At 42.5% G+C, this 26,071-nt stretch overlaps 1 protein-coding gene across 2 annotated transcripts in view; it reads right to left on the reverse strand.

The window, feature by feature from the left end:
• chchd3a (coiled-coil-helix-coiled-coil-helix domain containing 3a) overlaps nt 1–26,071 on the reverse strand; it is a 231,677-nt gene that overhangs the window by 147,163 nt on the left and 58,443 nt on the right. For both annotated transcript variants that reach the window (XM_043714036.2, XM_043714037.2), the window contains exon 4: nt 6,905–7,049. In XM_043714036.2, the coding sequence (XP_043569971.2) occupies nt 6,905–7,049 (145 nt within the window). The remainder of the gene's footprint in view (nt 1–6,904; nt 7,050–26,071) is intronic.

Raw genomic sequence — 26,071 nt, forward strand, 5'->3', positions numbered from 1 at the left:
GGAAAGAGGTCAAGGTGAGGGTGATAGGTCGGAGTAGGGTGGAGACGGAGAGGTCAAGAAGAAGACTGCAGGTCAGGAAGGCGGTGCCGGGCTGGAGGGATTCGGCTGAGACAAGGTGGGGGGAGGGGAGATGAAGAAACTGGTGAAGTCCAAGTTCATCCCCTGTGGTTGGAGGGTTCCCAGTCGGAAGATAAGACGCTCCTCCTCCGACCGTCGCGTTGTTGTGGTTTGGCGGTGGATGAGTCCAATGACCTGCATATCCTCGGTGGAGTGGGAGGGGGAGTTGAAATGCTGTGCTACAGGGTGATTGGGTTGGTTCGTCCGGGTGGCCCAGAGGTGCTCTCTGAATCGCTCCGCAAGTAGGCGGCCTGTCTCCCCAATATAGAGGAGGCCACACCGGCTGCAGCGGATGCAGTAGATAATGTGGGTGGAGGTGCAGGTGAATCTGTGGCGGATATGGAAGTTTCCTTTGGGGCCTTGGAGAGAAGTGAGGGGGGAGGTGTGGGCGCAAGTGTTGCACCTCCTGCGGTTGCAAGGGAAGGTGCCGGGAGTGGAGGTTGGGTTGGTGGGGGGTATGGATCTGACAAGGGAGTCGCGGAGGGAGTGGTCTCTACAGAAAGCTGATAGAGGAGGGGAGGGAAATATATCCTTGGTGGTGGGGTCCGTTTGGAGGTGGCGGAAGTGACGGCGGATGATGCGTTGTACATGGAGATTGGTGGGGTGGTAGGTGAGGACCAGTGGGGTTCTGTCCTGGTGGCGGTTGGAGGGGCGGGGCTCAAGGGCGGAGGAGCGGGAAGTGGAGGAGATGTGGTGGAGGGCATCGTCTATCACGTCGGGGGGGAAATTGCGGTCCTTGAAGAAGGAGGCCGTCTGTGTTGTGCGTATTTTGAACTGGTCCTCCTGGGAGCAGATGCGGCGGAGACGAAGGAATTGGGAGAATGGGATGGCGTTTTTACAGGGGGCGGGGTGGGAGGAGGTGTAGTCCAGGTAGCTGTGGGAGTCGGTCGGTTTGTAGTAGATGTCCGTGTTGATTCGGTCGTCTGAGATAGAAACAGAAAGGTCTAGGAAGGGGAGGGAGGAGTCCGAGACTGTCCAGGTGAATTTGAGGTCGGGGTGGAAGGTGTTAGTGTAGTGGATGAACTGTTCAACCTCCTCGTGGGAGCACGAGGTAGCGCCGATACAGTCATCAATGTAGCGGAGGAAAAGATGGGGGGTGGGGCCAGTGTAGTTGCGGAAGATGGATTGTTCCACATACCCTACGAAGAGGCAGGCATAGCTGGGGCCCATGCGGGTGCCCATGGCTACTCCTTTTGTTTGGAGAAAGTGGGAGGATTGGAAAGAAAAGTTGTTCAGGGTGAGGACCAGTTCAGTCAGTCGAAGGAGGGTGTCGGTGGAAGGGTACTGGGTGGTACGGCGGGAAAGGAAGAAGCGGAGTGCTTTGAGTCCTTCGTGATGGGGGATGGAGGTGTACAGGGACTGGATGTCCATGGTGAAGATGAGGCGTTGGGGACCGGGGAAGCGGAAATCCTGGAGGAGGTGGAGGGCGTGGGTGGTGTCACGGACATAGGTGGGGAGTTCTTGGACTAATGGGGACAGGACCGTGTCGAGGTAGGAGGAGATGAGTTCGGTGGGGCAGGAGCAGGCTGAGACGATGGGTCGTCCGGGGCAGTCAGGTTTGTGGATTTTGGGCAGGAGGTAGAAGCGGGCGGTGCGGGGTTGTGGGACTATGAGGTTGGAGGCGGTGGATGGGAGGTCCCCTGAGGTGATGAGGTTATGGACGGTCTGGGAGATGATGGTTTGGTGGTGGGGGGTGTGGTCATGGTCAAGGGGGCAGTAGGAGGAGGTATCTGCGAGCTGGCGTTTGGCCTCAGCGGTGTAGAGGTCGGTGCGCCAAACTACTACTGCGCCTCCCTTGTCAGCTGGTTTGATGGTGAGGTTGGGGTTGGAACGGAGGGAGTGGAGGGCTGCGCGTTCCGATGGGGAGAGGTTGGAGTGGGTGGGAGGGGTGTGGGAGTTCAGGTAGCGGTTAATATCGCGGCGGCAGTTTGCAATAAAGAGGTCGAGGGCAGGTAGGAGGCCAGCACGGGGTGTCCAGGTGGACGGGGTGTGTTGGAGGTTGGAGAAGGGGTCGTCAGAGGGTGGGTGAGGGTCTTTATTGAAAAAGAAGACACGGAGGCGAAGGCGGCGGAAGAATCGTTCAATGTCACTCCGTGTATTGTATTCATTGACCCGAGAACGTGTGGGAACGAAGGTGAGACCCCTCATGAGGACTGATCTCTCATCCTCAGAGAGGGGCAGGTCCGGAGGGATGGTGAACCACGGCAGGGCGGGGAGCTAGGACCTGGTGTGGGACTGGAGCTGGATGTGGGGGCGGGGTTAGGCCTGGGGGCGGGGACAGAGGTCGGCGGGGGGCGGGGTTAGGCGCGGTGACGGAACTGGGCCGGGGGGCGGGGTTAGGCGCGGTGACGGAACTGGGCCGGGGGGCGGGGTTAGGCGCGGTGACGGAACTGGGCCGGGGGGCGGGGTTAGGCGCGGTGACGGAACTGGGCCGGGGGGCGGGGTTAGGCGCGGTGACGGAACTCGGCTGCATCCATCCAGGGAAATGGGGAGTATTCTATCACACTCCTGCCTTGTGCCAGTGATGGTGGAGAGACTTCGATGGTTGGGATGGGGGGGATGGATTTTAACTTCATTGAATGTCAAGAGGCGGCAGTTCAATTGTCTCTTACTGGATATAGTCATAGCCTAGTTTTGTGCAGTGTGAATGTTACTTGCCACTCATTGGCCCAAGCCTTGATATTGTCCAGGTCTTGCTGCATTTGAACATGGACTGTTTCAGTATCTGAGGAGTCATGAATGGTACTTAACATTGTGCAATCATGATTTCTGAATTATGATGCAGGGAAGGTCATTGATGAAGTAGTTGAAGGTGATTAGACGGAGGACACTACCGCAAGAAACTGAGGCAAAGGCAGAGATGTTCTGGAGTGGAGATGACTGATGTCTAACAATTACAACCACCTTTATATGTTCCAGTTGTGACTCCAACCACCAGGGAGTTTGCCCCGTAACCAAATGTTTCCAGTTCTGCTAGAGATCCTAACACCACACTTGGTTTAATGCAGCCTTGATGTCAACGGCTGTCACTCTTACCCCTCTTCTGAAATTCAGCTCTTTTGTCTATGCTTGAATCAAGACTGAATTGAGATCAAGAGCTGAGGGTTCCTGATGGAACCCAAACAGGATGTCACTGAGCAGGTTATTGCTGAGCAGAAATACTGCTTGATAGCATTGTTGATGACATCTTCCATCACTTTATGATGATAGAGAGTCAGCTGTTGGGGTGGTGATTGTCAGATTGGATTTGTCTTGCATTGTGTGTCCAGGTCATAGCTGGGCAATTTTCCACATTGTTGGGTAGCTGCCAGCGCTCTAACTGGATTGGAACAGCTTGGCAAAGGGAGTGGCAAGTTCTGGAACACAATTCTTGTTGGAATGTTAACAGGTCGATTGGCTTTGCAGTATCCTGTGCCTCCAACCATTTTTTCTTATCACGTGGAGCAAACTGAATTGGCTGAAGACTGATATCTTGAACAATGAGGACCACAGGAGGAGGCTGAGATGAATCATTCAATTGGCACTTCTGCCTGAAGATCACTGAGAATACTCCAGCTTTACTTTTTGCACTGAGCTCTTCCATCATTGAGGATGGGGATATTTGTGGAGCTTCCTCCTCCAGTGAGTTGTTTAGATGTCCACCACCATTCTGGAGTAGATGTGGCAGGAGTTCAGGACCTAGATCTCATCCAATGGTTGTTGGATCTCTTAGCTTTGTCTATCACTTGTTACTTAAGTCGTCCTGTTTGGTGGTTTCAGTAAAGTACAGTGAAAATGCTTAGCTTATGAACAGTACAGGCAGATCATACTAAGCAAGGACATGCAGATCATACGGTGCTTATAAGAATGAGAAATGTAGTTTACCCTGCACAAGAGGTGCACAAAGCAAGATCAACATTATTTAGAGTCCATATATCAGTCGAATAATGGTCGGAAAAAGCTGTTCTTCAACTTGTTGGTCTCTGTTCAAGCTTGTGTATCTTTGACCTGAAGGAAGGTTGTTGGAGAGCACTACCGGGGTGGGAGGAGGGGGTTTGATGATGTTGGCAGCCTTTCAGCACTCTCCACTGCACCAGGATTGATGGCATTGAGTGGGGGGAAATGCCAAGCCGTGAGGTTGCAGATTGTGAGAGAGTACAATTCTGCTGCTGTTGATGGCCCACAGCATCTTATTGCTGTCCCATCTTGAGTCACTCGGTCTCTTTGAAGTCTGTCCAATTTAACATGGTGGTAATGCTCCACAAGTGCAGTGGTCACTCTTATCGATATTTTAATGGACAAATGCATCTGCAGCTGGCAGATTTTACCTCTTGTTGGTTCCCTCACCACCTATCGCACACCAAGTCCAGCAACTATGTCCTTTCAGACCTGACCAGCTCTACCACTAATATTGCTGCTGAGGCACTCTTGGCGGAGGACAGTGAAATCCCCCACCCAGAGGACATTTTGTGCCTTGGCCATCCTCAGTGCCTCCTCCAAATATTGTTTGAAATAGAGTAGTATTGATTAATCAGCTGAGGGAGGTTGGTATGCGGTAATCAGTTGGCAGTTTACTTGTCTATGTTAACATGAAGCCACAAGACTTCTTGAGGTCCAGGGCTCCCAGGGCAACTCCCTTCTGACTTTATACGACCGCGCTACCACCTCTGCTGTGTCTGACCTACCAGGGATGACGGTAAAGGTGTCTGGGACATTGTCTGTAAAGTCTATCTTAAAATCCCTAGAGTGTGAAAGCAGGCCATTCTGCTCATGAAGTCCACCCACCCCTCGGAAGAGCATCCATCCAGACCCACCCAATTCCTCTAACTCTGCATTTCCCAAGGGTAATCCATCAAGCCTGCACATCCTTGGATAACATTGGCAATTGAGTATTAGCAATCCACAGAACCTGCACATCTTTGGACTGGAGGAAACCAGAGCACCTGGAGGAAACCCATGCAAACATGGGGAGAATGTTTGTGTGGAGTTTGCATAGTCACCCGAATCTGGAATCGAACCCGGGTCCCTGGCAGAGAGAGGCAGCAATGCTAATCACTGAGCTACTATGCCGCCTTTTGATTCTATGAGTATGACTATGTCAGTGCATGACTAGTTTGTGAGACATCGCCCCCAATTTTGCCAGATGTTAGTGAGGAGGACTTCGTGGGGTTGATAGGGCTGTTTCTGCAGTTGTCTTTTCCAGTATCTAGGTCAATGCCAAGTGATTTGTCCGGTTTCATTTCTTTGAGACTCTGTAGTGATTGATACAACGGAATGATTTACTAGGTTTGTGAAGGGCAATTGAGAATCAACCACATTGATGAGGGTCTGGTGTCACATGTAGGCTTGACCAGCTGAGGATGGCAGATTTTCTTCCCTCAAGGACATTAGTGAACCAGATGAGTTTTTCCGATATTTAACAACGGTTTCATAATCACCTGTAGATTCTTAATTTCAGATTTCTTTTTATGAATTCAAATTACATCACCTGCCACTGTGGGATTCTAACTCTGGTCCCAAAACATGAACTGAGTTTCCGGATTAATAGTCTAGTGATAATAGCACTATGCCATCGTCTCTGTGATGGCTATAGCTTCTAAAGCAATTTTTACCAGTGATCAGTTGAATGTCTAGTTGGTACAATTAATGTTTCAACTTGGCTGTGTGTACACAATGTTGTGAAGAAGTTGGATGACTAGAAGACTGGGGAAATAGTAGCACAGTAACTAGTAGTGCACAACAGCTACGACAACTGATATTGGTACAATGTATTGAATGTAACAGAATGCCCCAAGACAGATTACAAGAGCATTATAAAATAAAATGAGACTCAGTAACATCAAGAGATATTATAAGTGAGAACCAAAATCTTGCTCTTAAGGGTACACCTCAAGTGTCTTAAAAAAGAAAAGAAAAGCAGACAGACAAAAAAAGGGCTTAGGGAGATAATTACAAAGTTTAAGGCAGAGGCAATTGATAATACGGCTAAGAACAGTTGTACACTTGAAATCAAAAATATTCAAGAGAATTAGGGGTGCACAAATATTTTGGAGATTTGTGGGATTGACCAATTCACTTGCATGTCAAATGGTAGAAGCAACATGCAATAAAGCCAAACTCTGTGGACCATCAGCAGCAGAATTACACTTTACACAATCTACAAACCTCATGCATGATGTAACTCTCATTCTTCTCTTAAAATCACACTGGGAAATCAAACTCTTGCATTAAATGTGTTAACAGCAGTTCCAATTTTACCAAAAAAAAAGGAGAAGCTAACCTGGTAAAGCTATAACACAGGATAACATGCATGCTCAACAAAGGATGGAGTGTGAGAGAGCTGAGCAACCCCAAAACCAATGGTCAGATCAAAGCTCCGTGGTCCTGTTCCAACCAAATGTGAACAGCAGTGGACAATATTATGAACACTGTTACTTCTACCCAACCAACATGAAGATGTTAGTTAATCTCGAAAGACACACAAAACTGCAAATCAACTATTATCCCAAGGGAGGAACGTGATAAGGACAGCATGTTTACCAACATGGATACAGCAGCAAACAATACTACATTATAACCAATACTGGCAGACACAATACAAGCTTGAATAATGATCATTATACCTATCAATGCACGAAGATGATTTTCTGGGGACTCAATGGAATAGACTTGTTAACATGGTTGACTCCTGTTAAACATTCTTGAATAAATTAAACATTAGACTATGAGCATTGACAATCATCAGATGAGAATCATAATTTCAAAACCAAAAGGTACATCAGTAAGCAAAGGTTATCATTTTACTTACAGCATGCTTGGCTTTCACACGTTCCTCTTCAGTCAGTGCTCTCTCTCGCAAAATAGCTTTGATAAGATTGTCGCTTGCTGCATCTCGCTCACGTTGAAGAACCTTACTAATCTCATCGTGAACATACGGTTTATCATGTTCAAGCCTGTAGTTCAAAAGAAAAAAATGTATGACAACTTATAAAACTATATAAATATGAAGGTTATCCTGAGTCCCATTGCAGTTTCAGCACTGACCAAAACAACTTATCTATTTCAGTGATTTGGATGTGAACATAGGAGGTATCATCAAGTAAGATTGCAGATGACACAAAAATTGGAGGTGTAGTGGACAGTGAAGGAGATTACCTCAGAGTACAATGGGATCTTGATCAGATAGCCCAGTGGGCCGAGGAGTGGTAGATGGAATTTAATTTAATTTTGAGGTGCTAATTTTGGAAAGGCAAATCAGGGCAGGTCTCATACACTTAATGGCAAGGTCCTGGGGAAAATTGCTGAATAAAGAGACCTTTGGTGTGCAGTTTCATAGATCCTTGAAAATAGAGTTGCAGGTAGATAACATAGTGAAGAAAGTATTTCGAATGGTTTCCTTTATTGGTCAGAACATTAAGTATAGGAGTTGGGAGGTCATGCTGCAGCTATACATGACATTGGTTAGGCCACTTTTGGAATATTGTGTGCAATTCTGATCTCCACCTGATAGGAAGGATGTTATGAAACTTGAAAGGATTCAGAAAAGATTTACAGGGATTTTGCTAGGGTTGGCGGGTTTGAGCTATTGTGAGAGGCTATATAGGCTGGGGCTACTTTCCCTAAAGCAGAGGCTGAGGGGTGACCTTATCGAGGTTTATAAAATCATGAGTGGCATGGATAAGGTAAATAGACAAGGTCTTTTCCCTGGGGGGAGTGGGGAGTCCAGAAGTAGAGTGCATAGGTTTAAGGTGAGTGGGGAAAGATTTAAAAGGGACCCAAGGGGCAACTTTTCACAGAGGATGTTACATGTACGGAATGAGCTGACAGAGGAAGTGGTGGAGGCTGGTACAATTACAACACTTCAGACGCATCTGGATGGCTCTATGAATAGGAAGGATACACAGGGATATGGACCAAGTGCTGGTAAATGAGACTAGATTAATTTGGGATATCTGGTTGGCATGAACGAGTTGGATTGAAGCTTCTGTTGTGTGCTGTATATCTCCACGACTCTAAATAGAGAAACATTTGTGACCAGTTTCTGGCAAACAAGTGGGTAATTCTACTTGGGCTCATCCTGAAGACATCACCAACAATAGGTGTTGGCGTCCTTTTCTTAGGCATGGGCCACATACTAGTATTGGTTATTTGAACTGGACACCAAATTGCAGGCCTTACAAGTGCTGAAATATTTCATTAAATCTATTTCAGTGTCACCATGACACAGCTATAAAGGGTCTTCGCCAATTTGTCCTTGTGGCAAATAAGGATAAACAATACATGAGGCTTTCATAGCATTACATCAAAAAAAACTTTCAATCTGGGAAGTTAGAAATATTCTCTCCAACGCATCCAAAAAGGTGATTTTTTTGAAAAAAACTGTGTGGTTGTCTATGTTTTCAGATCAGTATATCTGGTGTGACAAAGCACAGAGACAGTATTTCATTTCACTGGGAACTAGGTGATGATTCTGAAGTGGGAGCAACATAAAAACTAAATTTATTATTCAAAGCTATCAAAACTGTGCATTTCAATTGAAGGGAAAACGTTGGTTGAATATGAGCAGAATACTTGCTTAAAAGGGACCAGTTGCCTGTTCCATTCCCCAGAGACTGAAAATAACAAATTTGACAATTTTTTCAACTTAAGAACAACTTCCAAAAGTAATATCTTGTTTAAATGGCTAAAACTGGAAATGTGTTTCACACACTTTGTGCTGTACTGTTGTCCTCTCATTCTCCGTGGATAGCTGTTTTTCTCAAGGGGTGGTGAAGTTTATCCTGTGTGAAGCTCTGCACTCGACTCGATAAAGGTGTATACCTGTTCCATGTTTTCGTCAAATCAAATTCCTACTTTGGAAATAGAACCAGTCTGCCTCAAGATCGGGATACAGACAGACTCTAACATCACACCTTTAATGCATTGTCTGAGCTGAAATGTCCTTTTTAAAAAATAAAACTTGAAATTATCCTGAGAATGCGACTGGAAAGTAGTTCTGGGATTTATGTATATGAAACCTGCAACCTATCCTAAAACATGAAAGACTTAACAGCAATCTAGGTTTGTTCAATACATCGCATCATTTGCATGACACTCTTATCAACCTGCTCCACAGCTGCCTGATGAAGGAGCAGTGCTCCGAAAGCTTGCACTTCCAAATAAACTTGTTGGACTACAACCTGGTATTGTGTTATTTTTAACTTTGCCCAGCACAGTCCAACTCTTTGTCCTTGACAAAGCAATGATGGGTTGCTTTCTAGACTGGCTGTTAAGGAAGGAATTCCAGGATTTTGATTCAACAACAGTGAAGAAACGACAATATATTTTCAAGTCAGGGTGGTGGATGGCATGGAGGGGAACTTACAGATCATTGCGTTCCTATGGATCTACTGCACTTATTTTTTTCTAAATGGTAGCGGTCAAAAGTTTGTCAAGTGCTGCCTAAGGACCTTTGATTTTTTTGAATTTTGAATTCTAAATTGAACAGAACTTACGTGCAGAGACTTGATCCTGTGCAAGGGGAAGAATTGCCAGATGAAAAAGGTTCCCAATCAATAAAAAAACATTTAAAAATTGCTGGAATGAGTTAAAGCCTGTAGTCGCACTTCAGAACAAAGATGCTTGAAAACTAGTGCTCAGAAATTAGATAATTGCCTTTGTCTCAATTCCATACATCTGTTATTCCTGATGGTTGCTAAGTTACTCTTTGACTGCTTTTCTGCTATTATAAGACCCTAAGATATAGAAACGGAAACAAGCCATTCAGCTTGCTCCACCAGTAGATCATAGCTCACCCATTTCTCAATGGCATTCTACTGGTTCTCTCCATAATCCTTGATCCCCTTTTGAATTATAATTCTTATAGTGTGGAAACAGGCCCTTTGGCTCAATAAATCCACACTGACCCTGTGAACAGTAACCCACCCAGACCCGCTTCCCTATCACTCTGCATTTCCCCTGACTAATGCGCCTAACCTACACATCCCTAAACACAATGGGCAATTTAGCATGGTCAATTCACCTAACCTGCACATCTTTGGATAGTGAGAGAAAACTGGAGCATGAGGAGGAAACCCACGCAGACATGGGGAGGATGTGCAAACTCCACACGGACAGTCGCCAGAGGTAGAAATTGAACCGGGACCCTGGTGCGGTGAGGCAGCAGTGCTAACCATTGAGCCTCCGTGCTGCCTCTTACTAAAGTAGAAAGTATCTCATGTGTTTTAAATAACTTGCCACCACAGCCTTCTGCAGCCATTAGTTTGACAGATTGATGGCTGAATTACTTCTCATCTTAGTTTGAAAGGGTGGCCTCTTTACTCTGAACCGGTGCTTTTCTTGGAGTGGAAACATCTTGTTTACATCCACGTGATCCAGGTCTCCCAGTAGTTTTGAAGTTGAAATCAGAATACCACTACTCCCCATCCTTTTCCACTTTACAGGGTACAGATCCAGAATTCTCAACCAGTCCTCATATGACAAGTCCTTCATCCCTAGGATCATTCTTGTGAACCACCTCTGGCCTTCCTCCAAGCTCAGCACATCCTTCCTGTGATACAGGGCTCACGATTTTCCAAACATGCTCTGGACAGAGCCTTAGACAGCCTCAGCAATACATCTCTGTTCTTGTAACTTACAGGTTGTTCACAAGAAGATGAAAACACTGAGTATGTAAGGAGTAAACAGTTTGAGGAATGCAGGGTTCTGTACCCTTCTTCCTACCAAAGGCGATCAATTTATCCCATCGTAATCCATCTGCCACTTCTTTGCCCACTCTCCCAGTGCATCCAAGTCCTTGTGCAGCCTCCCCGCTTCCTCAATACTACCGGTCCTTCCACCTACAACATAGCAACAATGCCTTCAGTTCCTTCATCTGGATTCTTAATGTATAACACTAATAGTTGCGTTCCCAACATTAACTCCTGCTGAACTCTTCAAGTCACTGGCTACCATCTTAAAAAAGGCCCCTTTATTATGAGTCTCTGCCTTCAACCAGTTAGCCGATCCTTTATCCTTGATAATATCTTGCCATTAACACCAGGGCTCATATCTTATTTAGCCACCTATGTTAGACCTTGTCGATGGCCTTCTGGAAATCCATATAAATCATGTCCACAGGCTTGACTTTATCTCACTTACTCATTTTTTGGGGAGGTACGACCTTCTCTTGATAAAACAGGCACATCTGTCAGGCACGACCTTCTCTTGATAAAACAGTGTCGACTTGGCTCTATTTTATGATGTACTTCCAAGTACTCCACAATCTCAGTCTTAAATTTTACTCTGAAATTTTACCAACAGAGGTCAGGCTAATCAGCTTAGTTTCCAGTCTTCCACCTCTCTCCCTTCAATAGCAGGGCTACATTAGCCATTTTTCAGTCTTCTGAGATCCTCATGACTCCTGTCATTCCTCTAAGATCACCATCAATGCCTTTACAATCTCCTCAGTTATTTCCTTTAGAACTCTGGGGTGTAGCCCATCTGGTCCAGGTGATTTACCCACCCTCAGACCTTTCAGCTTCTCGATGGCCTTCTTGATGATGGCCCATACACTCATCTCTGTCCTGACTCTGTTTAAATTCTGGTTTGTTGGTGTCTTCCAATGTGAAAATTGATACAAATTACCTCTTCAATTCTTGTTACTTATTTTTTGCTCCAAATGACTACTTCACCAGCCTCATTTTCAGTGCTCCTCTCTTAAGGCCTCTTACTTTGGAGTTGAAAAAACTTTTGCATTTTTTTGTATTACTAATGTGCTTACTCACATATTTTCTCCCCCCTGAATATATATATTTTTTAAAGTTATCCTCTGCTGGTCTTTAATGGCTTTCCAATAATCTTCACCATATTGAGAGCTTTTTCTTTTATCTGTATGCTGCCCTTGACTTACCTTGTCAGCACCACTTGCCTTATCTTCCCTTCCTGCGTTTCTTCCTTGGCATGAATTTCTGCTTTGTCTCCCAAATTACCTGCATAAACTTCAGATATTGCTGTTCCATCGTCTTCCATGCTAGGTTTCCCAACTCTGGCCATCTCCTCCCTCGTGTCTTTTTGGTTACTGTAACTCAATTGTAATACCGTTTCAACTGATTCCAATTTCAAACTGCAGGGTGAATTCTGTCATATTACAATTATGGTCATTATCTAATAATCACAAAAAAACACACATTTACCAAATGGTCCAAGATTCTTTTTGTAACCAACACGAGAAAAACGGATTTATCTGGCCTTTCATCTGATTTGCTGATTGTTGTAGCTTGCTGCACACAACTGTCTGCACTGAAAAATAAGTCAATCACCGTTTCTGGGAAATATTACCAATAGTTATGCCACTTAAGCAGTTCAATTTAGTTTAGCAAATACCAATAAAACAGAACAGGGTGGAACCTTATAGGAGTTGGAGAGATTTGTGGCAGAATCAGACGAAAACGTCAGAGAGGACGATCTTGAAGTCAGGAGCACGTTGCTCCATCTTTTATGCTTTTAAGGCAATTTATACTTTAATGGAGAGAAATGTCAAAGTGTTACAATGCAGATGAATCTGGGCATCCTTGTGTGTGTATGAACCAAAGAAAACGAGTATGCAAGTACAGCAGCTAATAGGAATGCAAATGGAATTTTGGCAATAATGCTAAAGGAATAGAGAATAAAAGGAGGGAATTGTTACTGCAACTGTAAGGTATTAGCAGGTGGATGCTGGAACGAACTAAATTTAAGAAGCAGGTCGACATATCTTCAATTAGTACTGGGTTGGAGGATTATGGGACCAGGCAGGAAAATGGAGTTGAAGCAGAGATGAGATCAGCCATGATTCTATTGAATGGTATTGCAGGTGCAAAGGGCTGAAATGCCTACTCCTGTTCCTCTTCCTTTTGCTGTGAAGCAGCATGGCTAGTTTCACACAAGGAAATGGCAAGTCACCAATTAAGACTGATCTTTTCTTCTGTTAATGCCCTCAATATGCCAGCCTCAAACAACCGTCATGATACACTTACAAGACACTTCTGAATTACAATATTGCATTGTTTAATTGTTATGCTGCTGTGAAGCCACTTCTGTATTCAGGGACACATGTCCAGCTCACAGACTGGACCAGTCTGCATCCCCAGAACCTTGACAACATCCTTGCCTTGCTTTTTGCACTTTGTCCCTTCAGCCAGAGACACGGGTAACACATTATTTTTGTCTTGACTTGCTATTTAATGCAGACACAATGCTAGCAAGCTTACCATGGCCGTCAGCAGGCCTCTGTCAAGTCAATGGGGATACCCTTCTGTCAGAAGGATCTGGACAAATAAGTCAAAACGCAGCCTCCAATGTCAGTCCAGGGGCTCAATATGGTCAGTCAGTCAATCACTTGGTGTGACAGAGTCAGCATGAGCTTCACACGTAAGGGTGAAGAGCTCAATGTGAACCAGAAACCACTGATTCTTTTAATATAATTAGCAGATGCTTCACTCCTGGAATGAGACAGGCAGCTATAATATCCGAAGGTGAAAATAAGTGTTACTGTCACTGTTGGTGCAAGCAGAGAGATGTTCTGAATAGTGGGTGAGAGCAACTAAGGCAAGATGTTTAAGACAACAGTGAGAATAGGTGAGTACAAGCCTTGGCAGAAGGTGGGTATAGCAGCAGAGAAAGCCACAGGGGCTGCGTTGGTAGTTAATGTGGTGAATTTGGTAAAAAACTCATATGGCCAAGCAGGAGGACCCCCTAAAAAGAAAAAAATGACTTCAACACATCTCAGACTTGGAGAAAACAAAATGATTCAGTTCATGAACAAACTGAGGAAGCAGCTCCCCATGATTAGAATCAGGTCTATGAAGGCAATTTTCAGATTAAGATGAAATTAAAATTTTGTCACAAAACTCCAAGTATACACACATTTCCTTTATCTATGTAATATGAGACATTTAAGTTCCAAACTGTTCAAGGACTATTAATTTAGTTCACATTTTTCAGTTAACATAATAGGATTTCTGGTAAATACATTCATATAAAAATCAATGAATGTTAATATTTCAAAGAGCATGGTTTAAAAAAAGGTCAAGCCATATCGATTCAAGAAAAAAAATCTCATTTTTACAAGTGTCCCCTGAGGGGGTTTCCTTTCTTAATGAGACTCATTTATCCCTTTTTTTTCTTTCGATTAAAAATAATTGAACAGAATGAACATTTGCATGCATGAATGAGAACCTTGTGTTATATATTGCCGCTATTGGCTATGTATTTTCATTTCAGATACAATTTAACTAAGTTTGGAGGAAATAAGTGCTAATAACAGAATCTCAATTCTGCTAAGCTTTGTTGTTATTCAGGCCAACACAGCTGTGAGCTTACTGCAATACTCCTGTAACATATGCCATTCAGCAAAACGGGCCAGAATGTCCATGGGTGCTAATTTGCAATCACAGTTATTCAGTCCAAAGGAGCCCAAAACTGAAGACGTAGCACGAACCAGGTAAAACTGTTATTTAGTTTGACAGAAGTAAAGCTAAACCTAAGTTGTGATTACAATTTTGCACGTCTTTGTTGGAAAAATTAGGGCAATGACAAAAATCTAATTCCTTGACTGTAAAACATTTTTGATATGATTTGCATGAAACAAACAATGCCAATGCAGTCTAAATGATCAAGGTGAAGACGAGGATGCAGACAATCTATCCTTTGGTCAACACATTAAGTGGCAGTTATTATGCCTGCACTGATCTGATTGGCCACTTGATGCCTAGCCTCCATGGATCCAAACCATATTTTGCATTCAACCTGGCAATTCATCCTGGAGGAAAGAAACATCCTCAACAGTGCTTTCAACGTACAGATTCAAAATAAATGTTGATTACTTTTCCAGCAACAATGCACGCAACCTCAGAAAAGCATCATTAGTTAAACTTTTATAATGCCATGTACAGAAATATGATCAGTTTGTAATGTATGTATTTATGTATAATCAAAGTTGTATCATTGTCAAAGGGTACAAATGTACAACATAAGTAATTATTTCATTTCCAATAATTTAGAAAGCCCATCAAAATGGGTTTCAAAATAGTGACGATGAACCACAACTTTTAAAAAGGGGCAAACAATAAATGCTCAATTCAGAGACCTATGATCTTTGGATAAATCAAATCTCTATTGAAGCTTTGATTGGTGTGAGTAACTAAAGATACCTGATGTGGGAGATAACCAGCAAGTTGGCTTGTCAGTGGATTTCACTAAGAGTTCATTTCATTAAAATATAATATTCACTACTGCTCAAACCTGTTCAAGAAGCTCATTTGAAGCTTTTGTTTGAAAGCATGAAAATAACAGGTTTCAATTCTTCAAGTACATGAAGGCCTGAATTAATTTAGTTACATGCGAGATTATGGCTCTTGACGACCGAATGGTAAAGTGACATGATAAAGAATTGGTGGTGCTGGTTAGGATGTCGGAGGATACTCAATCCTACCAGAAACTATGTTATGGGCTCTGAAATTTGAATTAATCATTTAAACATGCCCAGCCCCGAACTGACCAATGGGACTATCAGATTGCAGATAGATGGGATATTTTGTCCCAAGAATGACTCTTCTTTAAGTGTGCAAGTCAGTCTTTCCTTGAACCACTCAGACACAGGCTGCCTTTGTTACACAAAGTCAGAGTTGGGGGCAGCGTGGTTTCCCTGACCTCTGGCTTTCTCTCATTTTCCTAAAAAGGAGGTAATGCAATTAAAGTCCATTTGTGCTATTCCCATCATCTCCTGGCAGCAGGTAGTTTTAAGGAATGGGCAGTCAGCAGACTGCTGTTAAAGTTAATTGGAGATTCCTTTTTTGGTAGATTCAGATGGACATCTAACCTGGTTTGCTCAAATCCCACTCAATACTGCAACACTGGCATATTGTTTCTTGGCTTACCTGAGAAGATAAGGTGTGTGTGTGTGTGTGTGTGTGTGTGTGTGTGTGTGTGTGTGTGCACACGTGCGGTGAGAAACTATGAGAAAAACAAACTGATACAGAAGTCATACGACAGATTGAGAGAACTGGGTGTTGACTATGATGTTTTGTGAAATCCAAGTGCATTAATTCATGTCAACAGCTGCATTTGTGATTATCAGAAGGATATGATATTTGCTGCAGTCAGTCCCACTTAATTTCTCATAAAGCTAATCCATTTGACTCTATCACATGAGTCCATGAAACATGTCGACATGAGACAGAAAGCTTCAAAACTTCAAGACAAAAAAAAGAACTTACAAACCTTGAATCATTTCTTCCAACAATCAACATGGTGTTGCTCTCTCCTTAAATTTTTAAACTCTTCTCTGGTGTATGAAGTCTGAAACTAATTTGCAGTTTTCATCAACACTGATTGCCACCATCATTTATCATCGTTCTGATGTTTATTATTATGAATATCAGTCAGGAGCATCTAGTTGTTATATAGTTGATCCTTTCTAAATTCTGTTCCAGCAATTGCATTTTCCCTTATCCAACACATTACCTAAGGTTTCAGCCTGAAGAAGTCTTTGACTGAAATTGTCACACATTCATTTTTCTGGCATATTGAAATTGTAGCTTTGCTCATTTAATTAAATTAACCATAGTATCAACACCCAGCCTAAAAAACTTGGAATTGAGTGAATTCTATAGTTGAGATTTTGGAAAGTAATGCCACACTAATTGAGTGCTTGAGTATTCCACCTTATATTGCAACTGTGCTGAATTGGTTCTGTAAGAAACAAGCAGAAATGGGTCATCTAGTGGGAAGAGTTGCTGTTTCTATCAGTACAATGGATACAAAAAAACGTATCAAGCATAAAATTCTGCAAATAAGCATGTACCTCAGATCTCCATTTTCTAGGTTACTGAGACCTATCTAAGCTGTTTTGTGAAGTCCAGCTCACAAATTCATAACTTACAGCATCTATTCACAACTTGGATTTCACAAAACATCATAGTCAACACCCAGTTCTCTCAATCTGTCTTATGACTTCTGTATCAGTTTGTTTTTCTCATAGTTTCTCACCGCACGTGCACACACACACACACATCACAGCTTAAGCTTCCAATGAAGCTTGCCTAATGACTGGAATGAATACCTGATTTCACAGACATGCACTAGTAATGTCCAGTTAATATCTTATCCACGTCAACCAACTTCATAAAAGCTCAGATATTCATATTGATGGGATTTGACAATCATCCCAGGTATGCATGAGCTTTCCTTTCAAATATAGTTAATAACTGTTGTAATATGTCTGAAGTTTCTAATCAGCAATGAGGGAAGCCACATTTGAATGAAACTGAGCTCTCTCTATTTATGTTAGTGGAGAATAAAACTTACACAAGACTTGAACAAAACAACTAAAAACTATTCAAATGGCAAAATAATAAGGTTTTTTTTTAAATCAAACATCTCAAAGAATTAAGTGTTGCTCTCAATAAAACCTCATGTTAAAGTCATATCATGCTTCTTACCTTTCAGAGTTGAAACTATAACATCTGTCAATTTTGCATTCAGTAGCATTATGTTTCTTGCAAGAGCTGCACTTTTTAAATTTTGTGTTCACAGGTACAATTAGTAATGCAGATTAAAGCTTAATTAGATCTATGATCTCACTGAACAATGGAATAAGCTTGATGGACCAAATGGCCTAAACTTGTTCCAATTTTTTAATGATCCTATGCATACAGCTGTTAACACCCAATTCAAATCAACACACTATTACAATGAACACAAAACCGCAATGTACGGTTTCTCAATTGCATATTACACAGCATCAAATGGTCACTGAAAGACTTTTTGCTGCACTTCTTTTCATATTCTGAAATCTTGAAGCAATTTATTTTTTCTGTTTGGATTTTCAAGCATTCGCATGTCGCATGTCGCATGTAACACTTCACTGAAATCCTACTGGTAATACAATAATTGCTGACACTTGTTTCCTCTGCATGATTTTTTACTTTGTATACTTTTTAAAAAAAAATCTAAACTCAATAACATTTGCAATAACAGCCAATTGACAACAGTAGTTACTCAGTAAGGTGCCCCAATAATTAAGCACTCAGAACACATACCATTTACATTCTGACCAAGTTAATAGGACAGTTTGTGAAATTACTATGTAACAGTGGTGCTGATGAAGCTGGCAGCACATTCATCTCTCTGCTTGGCTGTGAATCATACTATTGGGTTTTAATTTGGTTTGAGCATTTAAGTAGGCTGACAATGTCAATAATGAGAGGGCATAATTTCGGTGTGAAGGGTCAGGAGTTCAGACAGAGTTTGAAGAAACTTTTTTTGAAACCCAGAATGCCTTGTTAAGAGCAATACAAGCACTTGGAGGAATACTTGAAATGTCTGAACATTCAACTTTATGGGCCATATGCTGGAAAGGGGGTCACATAGCACAGAAAAGGCCGATCAAGTCTGAGTTAACCTGTGATCTTACAGTGTAAAATTGAAGTATCTACGATGCTACCTATTGGGCCAGCTGTTAAATTCAAATCCTATTTGCGTGAATACAAGACTCCATAACTCAGTGTGGAATAGTAATAAGCCTACATGTTGTCCTTGAAAACACAATCTTTCTCAACCAAAAGACGAAGATGAACTGGCCACTGATTGGTGCTGTGCTCTTAATTTGGTAACGTGAACCGACATATTAATGACCACAACAACTCTGAATTTGAAGCGCATGAGAATGTCAGCTACACTACCTTTGCACATTGACATGACAGCAACATTTAAGAGGCATTTAGACAGATACATGAATAGACAGAATAGAGGGATACAGACCACGTGACTAGTTAGGAACATATCATGCTTGGTATAGACATGGGGAATAGAAAGGTCCTGTGCTGTTTTATGTTCTATTTCTATGTTAATCTCACTGTTTAAGGTCAAGTTGCTGTAATTCTAGAGGCCACAGGACTGCTCTCCAATCTGAAGGGCCAAAGGGCTGTGTTTAATCTGAGAACCACCATGTTTCAGGCAAGGGCAGGTTCAAAGAGCAGAATCTTTGTCTAACCTCAGCCACTGCAGAACGTGAACCCACACTGTTGGTGTCACTCCGCATCGAAAACCAACCATCAAGATATCTTACTAATAATTGTTCTTGAAGTGCAAACAGATGCAGAGTCATGTTAGGCCTAACTTTGAGTAGAACGCTCGAGATTGGAGATTTCAGAGAAACAAATTTCCTTGAGTGGTTATTTTGTAATAATCCAACATCTGAAATAGGACTGCTTGACTCATTAGAATATAGCATCTGTCACAAAAAGCTGTACAGGTTTCAAATTAAGAGTCTTACCTGAGATCTATATTGAGAATATATTGATTTCTTTTTGAGTAATATTTTTTAAGATGACAGAATGTCTTAGAGTGTAGTTCAGGATACTTATTGAACGATGAGCCACAGTACAGATTTGTGCTAAACACTGGTTCCTTGTGCCAGAAGGGGAGAATCTGGAGAAATAATGGCGATGCAAGATGAGTAACAGAAAACACAAAGGGGAATAGTTGAAACAAATCCAGTTTGTAAAAAAGAGAAAATGAGAGAAGGGAAGAGATGGAACAACATGTTTCACTGCAGAGAGAGACAGAGGCAGAAAATAAACAAAGTCAACCTTACAATAAGATTGCCAAATATACAACAATCAGGACAAAACCAGTAAAAAGCATGGTGTGTGAGAGTGTTTTGACAATGTAATTCCTGGGATACAAGAGTTCTCTTGTACCACAGCTTAGGGACCTTCACCACATGGCTTTTCTGAAACAAATAACTCATGCTCTCTCAGAACATAAATGTGCTCTTGGCTACTGTGAAGCTCTTGCTGAATAGTGACACACTATTTAAAATCAGTAATTTTCAAGCTTATCTGAGAAAGGGCAACTTGCAAAAGTTGACATGTGAGGACTTTGTTCATGAAGCAGTGAAATGTTGCACAGAGAAAATTTTAAATTAGAATTTTCTAAGGGTAAGATCAAATGATTCTTCAAAGATATCCTCTCCTTACTCAAAATAAATGGTTACCATTAAACAGGAGGCAATGGCCAAGTGGTATTACCGCTAGACTATTAATCCAGAAACTCAGCCACTGTTCTGGGAACCTGGGTTCAAATCTAATGATGATCTGGAAACGATTGCAGATTGTTCGAAAAACCCATTTGGTTAACTAATGTTCTTCAAGGAAGAAGTCATTCATCCTGACCTGGTTTGGCCAACACGTGGCTACAGACCCACAGTAATATGGTTAACTCTTGGCTGCCCTCTGCGCATTTAGGGATGGGCAATAAATGCTGGCCGAGACAACAATGCCCAGATCCCATGACTGAATGAAAACAAATGCAGAAAAGGTAAACAGTCCAGGATGTTTGCATCACTTCTTGTGACTGAGTGTATCTGGTTCCAGGCAAATTTAAATAACTAACATCACATTGCCTGTGGTGTTACAGCCAGCCAGTCAGACCATCTCACACATCTACATCTTAGAAAAGATCCTTTGACAGCATTTTGCAAACCCATGACTTCTCCCATCTGGAAGGACAAAGACAGCAGGTACATGGGAACACACCCCTTGCAAATTTCCCTCCAAACCATTCAACATCCTGACTCAGCAAGATATTGGGATCCTTTGTTCGAGCGCCTCATCTTCCACCTAGGAACCCTCCAACCACAAGGGATGAACTCAGATTTCTCCAGTTTCCTCATTTCCCCTCCCCCCACCTTGTCTCAGTCAAATCCCTCGAACTCAGCACTGCCTTCCTAACCTGCAAACTTCTTCCTGATCTCTCCACCCCCACCCCCACTCCGTCCTAACACCCTCACCATGACCTCCTTCCACCTATCGCATTTCCAACGCCCCTCCCCCAAGTCCCTCCTCCCTACCTTTTATCTTAGCCTGCTGGACACACTTTCCTCAATCCTGAAGACGGCCTCATGTCTGAAACGTCGATTCTCCTGCTCCTTGGATGCTGCCTGACCTACTGCGCTTTTCCAGCAACGCATTTTCAGCTCAGCAAGATATTGCCATTACTTTACAGGTGCTGGGTGATAATCCTGGAATTCGCCCACTAAGGGCATTGTGGATCTATCTACAGGATGTGAGCTGCAGCGGTTCAAGAAAGCAGTTCAGCATCACTTTCTCATGGGCAACAAATGCTAGCCAGCCAGCCACTGATGCCCATGTCCTATGAATTAATTTTAAAAAAATGCTTGAACAACATACTGACTCAAATGTTATCTCAAGAATAGTTTGGAATTTCAGAAGAACCACCAAATTACAGGCAAAACACTAAATTTTGTTGAGCCACATCGAAAACACCAAGTGATCAAGTCCCTCTTGTTGTTACAAGTGCCACTCACGTGAAAAGCAACTCAACTGCATGCTTTCTACAACAACATGTTCCATGAGATACGTGCTGCTCTCCTGGACTAGACAAGAGAGTTCTTTAGCAGAAATCAGAGCAGCCACAGTATCACAACGTCCAATAGACTCATCCTTAAGTTCATGAGGCACAGCAGTATCTTCCGCTATTAGTGACCACCTCCTCACGACGAAGATGAATGCCGTCGATTACAAAGAATCATTTACTGACACATTGACAGAGCAATACGTCCCTGGAAAATTTAATCCCTTCAGTATGTGGCCTGTTTCTGTTAACTGGGTTGTTCATCAAGGCAACGGAGCCTCTTCAATTCAGTGACACCTTGATCCTGGTGATGCCGGGATCTGTAGAATCACTTTGTTTTCGACCAGTGTCAATAAAGCGGCATCATTTCCTCAAGGTGGTTAGAGAGAACTGTGTGGCATTAAAAGCACAAGCTCCGAACAACTGGCTGAAATTAACTGTACCATTGAGTTTTTATGGGTGACAAGAGCCAAACTAATTATCAATGGCAATTTAGCACAGCTGTGGGGAAAATGCCAAAATTACTTAATGTGAAATATAAAATTGACTCCTTCAACTCCACTTTCCTCCAGGTCAATACTTGCTTTGAGGTTTTTACAAAAATATACTGAGACATAACTCAAAAGTCGCAAACAGCATTTTTAGAATGAAAGCTTTATTAGAATAAAGTATACCCCTCTAGCACAAACTTCATTTTGCTAAATTATGGCACTCACAGTATAAGGACAATGTGAGTTTCCTCATTTTGATAAGCATAACATTTCATGACATGTTGGGTTGCCTTAAGAATATTCAGGAACTAAAACTAGAATGAAAATGCCAATAAAATATACAAAAAAAGAGTGTATCCCCAAGTAGCACAGAGTTAAAGCAATGTTGAAATGGGCATTAAGAATAATGTTCAATTTTCGACACTTAATTATGCTTGAATAGTTGACAGTAAATTTTTATGAGCATACAATTAAAGACAGCAACTAAGAAGGTTGCTGCTATAAAATCCTGATGGACCATTAAAAAAAATTCACCACCCAAGAAGGGCCAATAATTGAAATGACCACAATGTATATTTAAGCAGGAGATTACCAACCACTGAACAGGATGAACAGACCAATCTTTATCATAGCAGTACTTTGTAGATTTGTGCTGAGCATTTTTTCAGTCTCAAGGACATGCAGCACAGCAGTTGGTGGTCACTTAAATTGAACTCCCGATCATTTAATAAAAATACTCATAGAATTGTAGAATTCCTACAATGTGGAAACTGGCCATGAAACCCATTGAGTCCACACGACCCTTCCAAGAGCATCCCACCTAGACCACCCATCTCTGTAACCCTACATTTCCCATGGCTCGTCCGTCTAACGTGGATATTCCTGGACAGTGGCAATTTAGCCTGGCCAGTCCACCGAACCTGCACATCTTTGGACTGTGGGAGCAAACCGGAGCACCTGGAGGAAGTTAAGGCAGACGTGGGGACAATGCGCGAGAATGGAATCAAACCCATTTCCCTGACTCTGAGGCAGCAATGCTAACAATGTGCTGACAAACTATTTTGGGTGAGTGATTGGAATTCAAGAAACTATTTGATCAGTTTTAAGTTCATTATGCCAGATTAAAAGTTTAAGAAAGTAATTTACAAAGTTGGTTAAAAATTGACTTCTCATTTGACCAAAGATTCCAAACATAACAAACATGGTCATCTGCCCTCAACAAATGCACCGTCTGAAGTTGAGAAGCATCCTAGATGCCCCAAAAAAGGCAAAATCAGGCAAAAACAGAAGATAAAGGAGACATAAAGAAGAGCGATCAAAAGCTAAAGACACAATTTAGTGTTGGGGCAATGAGGATGGGTGACGTAAGATGCCATTCTGTAGCTCATGAAGGTCTGGATTGGTCAGAGATAACTAGCTTTGATATCATTAAGGGTTTAAAAAAATTCAACTTTTAGATTGCAAGTACAGGATTGATGGATGAACATGAAAATACTGGAATCTAATCTGAAGGTGACAAAGCCATGGGAATGGATTTTTGCACACGGGTGCAGCAAGAAGTGGATGCACATGCCAGTATTTAGCTGGAAAATGTCAGCCTTTGTGACAGAGAAGCAATGGACAGCAATTTCAATTCATGGAATAATAGGATGCCAAGGTTGGAATCAGTGTCTGTATTGCTGTGAAATTAAATAGATGAAAACTTGCTCATCCTACCCTTGTGTGAAGAAGGGATCAATGGAGATGCAAGGCACTTCACTAAGTTAGGAGATGGTTACGACACACCAAAATATGCCATTCAAAATAGGTAGTCATGTTGTTTTTGCTGATTTTCAGCAGAGGAGCAGTACAGTCAACTGCAGTTAGTTAAACCTTTCTTAGTCCATGAAATGGTAAGGAAGCGTGTCTGAATGTGCTATCAGACAATGCCACTGTGAGAATAGGATCAAGGTTTGCTTTGATCTTTTATTCCTCAGTTGATCAGCCGACTAACGGGTTCAAAATGGACATAAAAGGAAAAGAAAACCTCTCGTACTGCCACCTCAAAGCATGATTTTTCTTTCAAAATATGAAGTTGGAGAGTTTAATGAGCTAGCAACTTGTGAGTCTTTTGCATACCACTAAATAGGGATATGGATTACCAGCTTTCACCAACTTATACTTGAAGGCCTATTTGCAAATTTTATTTCAATGATGAAATGTTGAGAAAAAATGCAGACAAATGGTGTAAAATTAAGGATAGCAACCATGGAAGGAAGTATAGAAAAAGTTTTTGATAAAAATAGGAGTGTTGCTTTTAGTTTCACGTAAACATTACAGCAGTTTTGGTTAAGGAGCAGTTGTGCTTTGCCATTAGTTTTAGATTAGATTAGATTACAGTGTGGAAACAGCCCTTCAGCCCAACAAGTCCACACCGACCCGCCGAAGCGAAACCCACCCATACCCCTACATTTACCCCCTTACCTAACACTATGGGCAATTTAGTACGGCCAATTCACCTGACCCTGCACATCTTTGGACTGTGGGAGGAAACCAGAGCACCCGGAGGAAACCCACGCAGACACGGGGAGAACGTGCAAACTCCACACAGTCAGTCGCCTGAGGCGGGAATTGAACCCGGGTCTCTGGCGCTGTGAGGCAGCAGTGCTAACCACTGTGCCACCGTGCCGCCCACATAACATAACATGGAAACATAACATTTCTCTCCCGACCTCATCACTGAATTATCATCCCAGCCTATGGTACTACTTGATAGGTGGCATCTCAGAATGGCATCAGACTTGCAAGATCATATATTATTTTTATTCTAGTTAAGATGATAGTGTGCATAGAAACATATTGCCATAAGGGTGTAGAGTTTATCAACATAATTGTACTGCACAAAAGATGACAATAATCAACAATTAACCAAGCTATCTAATGTGCAACACAGTTTATAAGATCTTCAAAAATTCTGAAAACTCAAGTTTCATTTTGTTTTCCTACACAATCCATTGGAGAAACCCGTAAAAGATCCCAATGGTATTAATAATCAAATTCAACGTATGTGATATTCCTTAGTCCTTTCCTGTGAACAGTCAATCTTTGAGTACTCTGATCCCCAAAACACACGAATAGTTTTCGATGTTTGCATCCCTTGTTGTAAGCGCAACATTCAAATCACATGCTAAGGGTCCCTACTCTTGGATACAAACCGGAAATGGTCATGGTTCCTCTGGAGCAGTCTGGACTAATTTTTAAAAAAAACCTTTCAGGAAAATAACCAACTCGTATGGCACTATTTTAAAATCCACAATTTGACCATGATATTCACTCATGTAATTCTCACATCTTTCATGACAATTGTTATGGAGTGAATAGCATGAATTACATGCATCTATGCTATGCATCTATCCACGATCAGGACACTGGTGGACTTTTGCAGTCTGCCACTGGCACTTGAGTAGGATCAAAAGATTGAAAATCAACCTGTTTGGCCACATTTTGACACACTTTGTTGGCATCAAGTCCTGAGGTGAGATTTGAACTGGGAACACTGGGTTCTCTGGTAGGTATTGTATCATTGCAGGACAGGACCTATTTTATGTTCCCTTTAGCATTAATTGCTGGAGATGGCTGATCTTAACAGAAGGAGAAAGTGAGGTCTGCAGCTGCTGGAGATCAGAGCTGGAAATGTGTTGCTGGAAAAGCGCAGCAGGTCAGGCAGCATCCAAGGAACAGGAGAATCGACGTTTCGGGCATAAGCCCTTCTTCAGGAATGAGGAAAGTTTGTCCAGCAGGCTAAGATAAAAGGTAGGGAGGAGGGACTTGGGGGAGGGGCGTCGGAAATGTGATAGGTGGAAAGAGGTCAAGGTGAGGGTGAAAGGTCAGACTGGGGTGGGGGCGGAGAGGTCGGGAAGAAGATTGCAGGTTAGGAAGGCGGTGCTGAACTCGATGGATTTGACTGAGACAGGGTGGGGGGAGGGGAAATGAGGAAACTGGTGAAATCCGAGTTCATCCCTTGTGGTTGGAGTGTTCCTAGGCGGAAGATGAGGCGTTCTTCATCACACCGTCGTTTTGTTGTGGTCTGACGATGGAGGAGTCCAAAG

This window comes from Chiloscyllium plagiosum, unplaced genomic scaffold (genome assembly GCF_037043375.1).
Source record: "Chiloscyllium plagiosum isolate Xiang-an unplaced genomic scaffold, Cpla_swu_hap1 HiC_scaffold_23, whole genome shotgun sequence".
Classification (NCBI taxonomy): Eukaryota; Metazoa; Chordata; class Chondrichthyes; order Orectolobiformes; family Hemiscylliidae; genus Chiloscyllium; species Chiloscyllium plagiosum.